The sequence below is a fragment of the Candoia aspera genome, chromosome 2 (genome assembly GCF_035149785.1).
Source record: "Candoia aspera isolate rCanAsp1 chromosome 2, rCanAsp1.hap2, whole genome shotgun sequence".
Classification (NCBI taxonomy): Eukaryota; Metazoa; Chordata; class Lepidosauria; order Squamata; family Boidae; genus Candoia; species Candoia aspera.
This window is the reverse complement of record NC_086154.1, coordinates 231,399,188-231,408,797: the sequence shown is the minus strand read 5'-3', so window position 1 is coordinate 231,408,797 and position 9,610 is coordinate 231,399,188. Positions and strand designations below refer to the sequence as shown.

Genomic DNA, 9,610 nt, shown 5'->3' with positions numbered 1-9,610 from the left:
CATAGCACCTATCAGCTATAAAGCCTGAGTTTGCCCGCTATTTAAGACTGCCGCTGGGAGGGCTCAATTGACTATGCCGTTTTTCTTGGCAATGGACAGAAGTGCTTTGCATCCCTGACAGTCTTCTCTTAGACTTCCCAGAGTAGTGTAGCCCGACTTTCTTCGTTTCCATCCCCAAGCCGGGCCAGCTAGGGATTCAAATATGTGGTGGCTTATTTGTGTTCAGTATGTTGCAAAAACGCAGCCTATGTGTGAACTACATATTATATGGCACGGCATTATGTATTATGTTATCTCAGAAATTAGTAAGTAAAATACTTTGCACAAAGGCATTTTTCTTTTTACACCTCGCTTCAGTCCCAAGGTTCAGGGCGCTTTCCAATCTATCAGTATCCCTTACTTTTCTCAACAACACTGCCTAGATACGCGCAGCACAAGGAACCTTGGGTGAGCCAACCATATTTTAAACTAGGGAGTGCGCCCGTCTTTCTTCTCCTGACAATCCACGATTTAACCCGTTATTATAAATTGCAATTACATGGAATAATACCTGCGGCTGACAAATCAGCCCCAGACTTCCTTCCGCCTGTAAACTCTAAGGTCCGTTTCCCAAAAAGTTCGGGGAGCAAGGAAGACAATCTCATCTGCTCGTCAATCTGTACCACCGTAACGAGCGTCCGAAACGCACCGCCTTCCGGGCGCGCCGCCGCCCGCAATTAACACCCGAGACTCTCCCGAACACACCCTCCGGATGGGGGGGCGGTGTCGGACGGGATGAGGAACCTTGCATAGCAACTGCGCAGCCGCAGATGGGTCCATCCCGGAGATTGGTAGCAGACGTCTGCTTCAAGTGGGTGGTGGCCTGGCCGCCTTCCTGCACGCTTGCGTGGGAAGGCCAGGAACGAGAAGGAGGCTCTATCTCCGAAAGACTGAAGTCTGGAAAAAGTGCCGCGGACGCCTTCGCGCTCGGGGCCCGGAGAATGACTTGGAGCCGGCGCCCAGGCGGGGAGCTAGTCCGGATCGGGGGCTGCTCGGAGTAGGTCCGGCTTCCGCGCAGACGGGAGGTAAGGAGGGGGCGTGTCCGGCCGAGGTGTCAGTCTTACAAGGGGCTCGCGCACCCCTTTGTGCCCTTCAGCCACCTTGGTGGGATGGGAGGGAGCGAGGGAGGGAGGGAGGGGAGAGGGAGATCCTAGAAGGCTGGGCGCCTTTTTCTCTGACGCGTTGCGAGGCGGGCGGGGGTGGAGAGAGACGCGGCTGTGACCCCGGGGAGCCTCCGCCTCCGCCTGGTGTTGTTTTCCCCTCCGCGAGCTGAGACGAGGATGGAGCCGTCGCGCTGAGGAGAAGAGCGGGTTGGCTGCAGAACCGAAGGTGGGGCTGGAAAGACCGGCCCGGCTGTCACTGATGGAGCCTGACCTCGTATCTAAACCCCACGGAGGGCCTCTCCGCCTCTCTCCTCTCTTTCCTCGAATCGAAGTCCCTCTTCTTTCTCTTGTCTTTCTCCCCCTTTGCTTTTTTCTTCCTCAGCTGGGCCCCAGCTTCGTGTGTATAAACACAGCCGCATTTTTGCCTGGAATTACTCAAGGGGTCATCTCTCTTTAGAAGTTTTGTCTATGCCTGCTTGGAAGTCAGATCAGGGATCCCTGGAGTTTAATCACAGATGCTCGGTGACAGCGTAGGGTGATCAGGCACAAGGTTAAAATAACAGGAAATACCTGTTTTTACATTTAAGAGCATTTTCTTCCTGCAAGGTAAAGAAAGTAAGTATAAAGGTAGAGCAGTTTTCTCCAACTTCAACTCATCATTGGGCTATGTTGATTGTGAGACATGAGAGTGTAGAATATCTGCCTGAAACGGTGGTTGTATTGCATCCAAATCTGTACTTTTCAGTAGGCAGACTTTTCATTAAAAATGTTGGGCCAGTATTGGGTCAATAACAACAAAAATTGTAGTGATTATAATGAGCTTAGCAAAGAAATATTTGGTGGTGCACTTAAGGTAGCCCTCATACTATGATTAGAAAAAGCCCAAACTTGGTTACTTGGCCAACTAGTTGTTGTTTATTCGTTTAGTCACTTCCGACTTTTCGTGACTTCATGGACCAGCCCACGCCAGAGCTTCCTGTCGGTCGTCAACACCCCCAGCTCCCCCAGGGACGGGTCCGTCACCTCTAGAATATCATCCATCCACCTTGCCCTTGGTCGGCCCCTCTTCCTTTTGCCTTCCACTCTCCCTAGCATCAGCATCTTCTCCAGGGTGTCCTGTATTCTCATGATGTGGCCAAAGTATTTCAGTTTTGCCTTTAATATCATTCCCTCAAGTGAGCAGTCTGGCTTTATTTCCTGGAGGATGGACTGGTTTGATCTTCTTGCAGTCTGAGGCACTCTCAGAATTTTCCTCCAACACCACAGTTCAAAAGCATCGATCTTCCTTCTCTCAGCCTTCCTTATGGTCCAGCTCTCGCAGCCATATGTTACTACTGGGAATACCATTGCTTGAACTATGCGGATCTTTGTTGTCAGTGTGATGTCTCTGCTCTTAACTATTTTACTGAGATTTGTCATTGCTCTTCTCCCAAGGATTAAACGTCTTCTGACTTCCTGACTGCAGTCAGCATCTGCAGTAATCTTTGCACCTAGAAATACAAAGTCTTTCGCTGCCTCTACATTTCCTCCCTCTATTTGCCAGTTATCAATCAAGCGGGTTGCCATAATCTTGGTTGGTTTTTTTTGAGGTTTAGCTGCAAGCCAGCTTTTGCACTTTCTTCTTTCACCTTCATCATAAGGCTCCTTAGTTCCTCTTCGCTTCCAGCCATCAAAGTGGTATCATCTGCATATCTGAGATTGTTAATGTTTCTTCCAGTGATTTTAACCCCAGCCTTGGATTCCTCAAGCCCAGCATGTCACATGATGTGTTCTGTGTAAAGTTGAATAGGTAGGGTGAGAGTATACAGCCCTGCTGTACTCCTTTCCCAATCTGAAACCAGTCCGTTGTTCCGTGGTCTGTTCTTACTGTTGCTACTTGGTCGTTATACAGATTCCTCAGGAGGCAGACAAGATGACTTGGTATCCCCATACCACTAAGAACTTGCCACAATTTGTTATGGTCCACACAGGCTTTAGAATAGTCAATCAAACAGAAATAGATGTTTTCCTGAAACTCCCTGGCTTTTTCCATTATCCATCGGATATTGGCAATTTGGTCTCTAGTTCCTCTGCCTTTTGGCCAACTAGGGATTGGGAATATTTTATTCACTTTAAAAAAAATTTCTGCAACTTTGCAATTAAAGGTAGTTTCATTCTTGGGATGAGGGAAGAGAGCTGTTCTAACAACTACCACTTGAAATGTAGTGTGCAATTATTCCATCTTTTTATCAAACTGATTTTTTTGAGAAAAAAATGAGAACATGGCAGGATTGCAAATAGTATATAGCAATGTGTAAAATTTGATAAATGAGATAAGACAATTTCTTGATTAAACATACTTTTTAGGAGCACTTTCGTCCATGCATATTACTACAGTGAGAATTAGCATTTTTATTTGGTGTGTGCTTAGATACAAGTTTAGCATAAGACCTTTTTATCCTCACAACAATGACCTTATATGGTAGGTTGAGCTGAGTGAGAGTGACCATCCTAAAGCTGAAGACAGACTAGAATCTGGGTCTCCCCATTCCTGGTCCAACACCTTAGCATTATACCACACTGGCTGTCGTTATTATTCATTTTTACTGTTGTTACTGTTCAGTCCCTTCCAATTCTTTGTGACCATATGGGAATCATTTCACCATGACGGTCAGTAAGTGCTCTTTAACGTACTTCTAAGTGCATGCTTGTGTCAGCAGTGATAATACCTAGCCATCTGCTGGTATCTGGATGTTATCTGTGGCCTGGTTTTGATTGTTTTCTATTTTTCCAAACATCAATGCCTTTTCCAATAACTCTTGCTTCTTAATTAGTGAGCTGTCTGACTTGACTTTATCTAGTATTGAATTTGAGACTAGAGAGTTAAAGTCTGTTAACTGCTAGCCCACTGACATAATTTTTGGGGGGAGGGGAATTTTAAGTCTTTTCTTTAGCCTTTGACAGGAGCTTTCTTATGGAGTGGAATGAGATCTTACTGATAGCCATCAAAGCCTATCAGTAAAATATCCCGGCTTATTGATGATTCTCCCAGCAGTTTTAATTTCAATCTATTTAACCCAGAAATTCTCATGATACATGAAATTCTCATGAACAGTAGAATTAAAAACATACCACTTTTCTTGTTTTAAATTATTTAATTACTCTGTTTTGTTGTAATTGTTGCTTCCTGATCATCATACAAATCCTTCAGTAGACACCCATGTTTTTAAAGGCTAGTGACAGTTAGTTGTGATCTGCACAGTCAAAAGTGTTAGTATAATAAAGTAAAAACAGTGTTGGTTTGGAACTCCCTTGCCTTTTTCATTATCTATCAGCAATGTGATCTTAGGTTTCCTTGCGTCTTCTGAATCCAGTTTGTAAGTCCAACTTGTGCCATGTTTTGTTGAAGACTTGACTTCAAAGTCTTGATCATTATCATACTAGCATCTGAAAGAAGCACAATTGTTCATAGTTTCAACACTGACCATTTTAGAAATTGGAATATAAGCATATCTTTTCCAGTCCCTTGGCTATTGCTGCATTTTCAAACATGCTTACAAACCACAAGCAGCACTTTAAAATATTACAAGTTGATGTAGTTAAACAGTTCAGCTCATATTTCATCAAAGTCCTGCAGTTTTGTTGTTAGCAATATTTTCAAGAAGCTATTTAACTTCACTATCAAGAATGGTTGGTTTTAGTTCAGTAATCAAAGAATTGTGTGTATCATCAATTTTGGGAGCATTTAGTACAGTTTTTCTGTCTACTTGCACCATGTCTTCTTTATATTTTCTTTTTCCATTAGTCTCTTTTCTGCTTCATTTCATACACCAAGGTAAAAAGAATTCTGTTATATTACATGCTACTTCACTTCTTCCTGTAGTGTTGTCATTTGGGGGATTGTATACAAGCACTGACTTTGACACCCTTTTATTAATAACATCTATTCTGTTTCTTCTATGATTTTCTTGTCCGGAGTAGAAGATCTCATTCCACTCCATTTCAGTTTGCTGATTCCCAGGATGTCAGCATTAGTCTTGACATTTCTGTTCTTAACAACTTCAAGATTGTCTTGGTTCATGGTTCTGCCATTCCACATGCCAGTAGTATAGATACCTTTGCAACATTGACTTTAGCCACATCAGGAACTGAAATCCTGATCCAGCTATGTTATAAGGACCAGTGCATCTAATACCTTCTGGTCTGTGGGCTCATCTTCCGGTATCATGTTGATATTGTTGTCCTGATTGTAAATTCCATTTGGTTTTCTTGGGAGAATATTGGAATGGGTTATTTCTTGCCAGTCAATTGTATTTAGTTCAAGTGGCTTTTTTTGATCAATGACAACAAGGCAACATTTTCCAGCTTTTTAGAACATTGTAAATGATATATGTTTGAGGAAAATTAAGTTGTTGCTATCTTTTCACTATAATGTTTCAACTCTTGGTGTTCTTTCAATATGCATTATTTTGAGTACACTGCTATCCTTTTCAATATTTCAAATACACCTAGTTTTCTGGAGGTCTGTTTATATAGTAGATGATAACTTTTAAAAATTGCCTTCTAACCTGTTACATATCTATTCCTGATGCATAAGGGGGGACTGTGATTTAAAGCTTGTATGTCTAGCTTTTAAGATAAAGCAAGTACTATAAAATGGTACAATTTTAGGTATATCTAAACAGAACATAATGCAAATCCTATGAATCAGAATTCCTTAATAATATGATAAAAAATAAGTAGCTTATTTTAATAATTATTGGAGGATATGAACTGTCACTATAATGTGTCGATAAGAGTGGCCAGTGAATAGTCAGTGAAATAAACAGATTTTTTTCTCCTTTCATATTCTGAATTTCATTTGGATGACAGAAGCGTGCTATCGTGCCATTCTGGGGCACTGCTGTATTTAGCTTATTTTAGTCTTAAATAGCTTGTATAATGTAGGAGTCAAAGCTACCTTAGGAAAATGAATTTATAGTTTAAAGTCTAGAAAATTTTCATGTTCAGAACTATCTCCTACAGTGTCTGAGATCACAGTCATACTAAGCAAAGGTTTGCTTAATTGTGGCTTATTGAATAAGCCAAAATTGCCAGGGTTCACACATCGTAAAGCATAGTTTATGGGTTTGCTAAGATGTGGGTCTTACAACATGCTAAGATGAAACCAAACAAACTACACTAATAAACATGTTGTTTAACTAAAGTACTCCACTCTTAGAACACTGTGGTAGTTTCTGAAGTCCTGCCTATTGCAAAGCAACAGGATAGAAATGAAAGGATTGGTATTTTCTGTCTCCCTGTTTTAAGGGGGAAGGGTATGAAAAAGTACCATTCCATTGTTTATAAGGTAAGGCAATATATTTAGACAAGCTCAGATGTTTCTGAGCATGTGCCCTGATTCTCTGAATGCTAAAGCTAAGCTTTATTCCTTATTTCCGAATGTTCTTCTCAGCAGCTTAACTCAGAACAATAAACAACTCTTTTATTGTTTTTTTTTAATCCAATCATGTCCAATACTCAGAAACTGCATGGACAAGTCCCTGCAGTTTTCTTGGCAAGGTTTTTTTCACAAGTGCCTTCTTCCTAGGTTGAGAGCAAGTGACTGGCCTAAGGTCACCCAGCTGGCTTTGTGCCTAAGGCGGGACTAGAACTCACAGTCTCCTGGCTTCTAGCCTGGTGTCTTAACCACTACACCAAATTGGCTGTCATCTTTTATTAGTAGTCACTCTTAAAGAATTGAGAATTGAGTTTAAGAATAATTTTAGTTTAATGTACGTCATCTAGGGTCTACTAGTAATCCTACATCTATTTTTTGCTTTAATTCATTACATTGTTCCCTACAGGTGCAACAGGAGAAAACGGTTTGCAGATCGAGCCTTAGAATGGACAATTACTTTAAAGCAGCGGTCTCTGATTTGGACAAATTACTTGATGAATTTGAACAGAATGCAGGTTGGTTCATTCTTTGTGTCTTCTTCTATGTGTATGTGAGCAGCAAGTATAAAAGTTCATAAAAATCTGTTCTTATGGTATGTCACATCATTGGCACACACAGTGTTTTTCAGACAAATCTAAATCTACAGTGGACAAATAAGGTGGCGGGGAAAATATAAGGGAAGGTAGAATGTAGACAGTATTTATCATTGAGAGAACAACGTGTATAGCAAGTGTATGGTGACATTCTTAATAATAATCTTCTTATTTTTTTTAGATGAACTCGAAAACAACAGCACTATAAATCTTCATAATTCTGAGCACCACTTAGTTTTGTCAGATTCATCTTACCAGCAGCCAGAACCCTTTGAGCCAAATGTAGAAGAAAATGTCAGTTGTGTTATATCCAATGATCTCTCATTATCTTCTCAAATTACAAAAGTAGCAAATTTTGAACAATTGAACTCTGACCAGAATGAGAAAAATGTTACTGGTTTAGATCTTCTGTCCATGGTGGGTGGTGGTTCTTCAGATAAAAATCAGTCATCTGGCTTGAAGGGATGCAGTATACCTGTCTGTGATCTTATCAGTGACACAGGTGGCTTGAGCCAACTAAAAAGTAATTTGGGATGCATTCAAAAGTTGCAGTCAGATGATTCTCAGTGTAGTCTTTCTATTGATAACTTTGATTTAGCACTACTATCAACCAAAGCTAGTAATTCACTGGTTGAGTGCATTTCTAATTCTGGTGCACAGCAACAGATTGATGAAACACTGTACAAAATACAATATAATACAGCAGGAGAACTTAATCAATGGGAATTAAAGACAGACACTCCTTTTGAACCAAATATAGCAGACTCTGGTAAAGATCAAGAAAAAACAAAATGTTTGAACAATAATAAAGTATTTGACCAGAAAGAACAAGTGATAGGAATAGATAGGTTATCAACTTCAGTAACTCATCTTTCAGCTGCACTTGGGTCCAAAGATGAATCAACATGTGAAAAGCTGCCTTGTGAGATGTTAGTCAATGAAAATAATTCAAAAGTTCAAATGATACATGGTGAGAGTGACAAGCAAGCCATTTCAGAAGCTGTAAATGAATCAGAAGCCTTGAATTTGCCAAAGATCCATGAAGTAAATAATCCCAACATAATGTGTAACAAAAAACATTTGTGTGATTCTACTCTTCAAACAGAAAATGTGCTAGCTTTAGATAAAGAACACAGCACAACTGACAAGTTTTGTAATGCACAACAATACACTGATACATCTTTAAATACAGTTTCAGTACCAGAAATCTCTGAAGATACACAGACTTCATTATCCTGTCTTCCACTTGCTGTTTCTATATGTGCATCATTAGTTAATACTCATGACACAAATGGAAAGATTACTCAGAAAGAAGATGTCATTAGTGACATAGCTCTGCACACTGAAAATAGCCTTCCTGAAGGTGAATGTTTTGGAAAAATAGACACTTTAGAAAAGGAGAGCAATCTAAACAAAACCAATGAATATGGGACAGAAAAATCTTCCTTAACAAGTAGAGAGTGTGTTGTTTCTAGTAATTGTGAGCCTTTCCAACATCAGGATTCTGTTGCTACTCTTAGCCCTTTTTTGGCTGCAGATACTGAAATGTGCAGCAGTGTTTTGCCTGTTGACGTTGATGAAAGACCTTTTGTTGATCTAGCTTTAGAAGAAGACATTATTGGAAGTAACATGCTCATTAGTGATACTGAGCTTGATGCCTTTTTGTCTGAACATTGTCTTGAAGCAAATAATTCAAAGCCTCTGAAAGAAGATACTAGCAGTGGACTTTTGGAATCTGATGTAATAAATGACAACTTGCTGGATATAAGCCATCTGAGTGTCAGAAGTGATACTATACAAGCAGAGCTGGAATTTAAGAAAGCAAAAGCTTCTATTGAAAATAATTGTATCTGTATTCCGGAATCTAGCTTAGGGATCCTAGTGGAAAAACACACACAGCAGGTTCAGCAAGAGACTACAGATAACACAAATGAGATTGGAAGTGAAGTTTCAGATTCAATAAACGGACGGCCAGCAGTGCACAGTGGAGGAGCAAGACCAAAGCAGCTGCTAAACCTTCAACCAAAAGCCACAATCCCTTCTGAGTTTAGCAATAAAAATATATCTGGGAGTGAATCCCAAATGATGAACTCCACAGACTCAAGTACCTTCCTCTCAGATGGTAAAATTTCCCCCGGATCAGACTTCAGCTATAATGATGCTGATGGACAAAGATGCTTGGGAAACATGGAAGAAAAGATCTTACCTGTGGTTTCAGAGCCAAGTAAAGTAGTGGGACAAGTTGTAGCCTTGGGACAGATGCAACCATCCTGGGTTCCTGACTCAGAAGCACCTAAGTGCATGAATTGTCAAGCCAAATTCACATTTAGAAAAAGAAGACACCACTGTCGTGCCTGTGGGAAAGTAAGTAAAATAAACCATTTTTTCTTGTCTGCTCATTTTTTTAACTTTCCATTTAGTAGCTGAGGAAAAGGGTGCAGGTTGCCCTTTTTTTG

At 40.5% G+C, this 9,610-nt stretch overlaps 1 protein-coding gene across 2 annotated transcripts in view; it reads left to right on the top strand.

Annotated features, from left to right (window-relative positions):
* The first annotated feature begins 857 nt into the window (after positions 1–857).
* Positions 858–9,610, top strand: part of ZFYVE16 (zinc finger FYVE-type containing 16) — a 45,794-nt gene continuing 37,041 nt past the window's right edge. The window contains exons 1-3 of one of the 2 annotated variants that reach the window (XM_063295482.1): positions 858–1,064; positions 6,968–7,076; positions 7,336–9,518. In XM_063295482.1, the coding sequence (XP_063151552.1) occupies positions 7,007–7,076; positions 7,336–9,518 (2,253 nt within the window). In that variant the 5' untranslated portion in view covers positions 858–1,064; positions 6,968–7,006. The remainder of the gene's footprint in view (positions 1,065–6,967; positions 7,077–7,335; positions 9,519–9,610) is intronic. The other variant, XM_063295481.1, reaches the window with a different exon arrangement.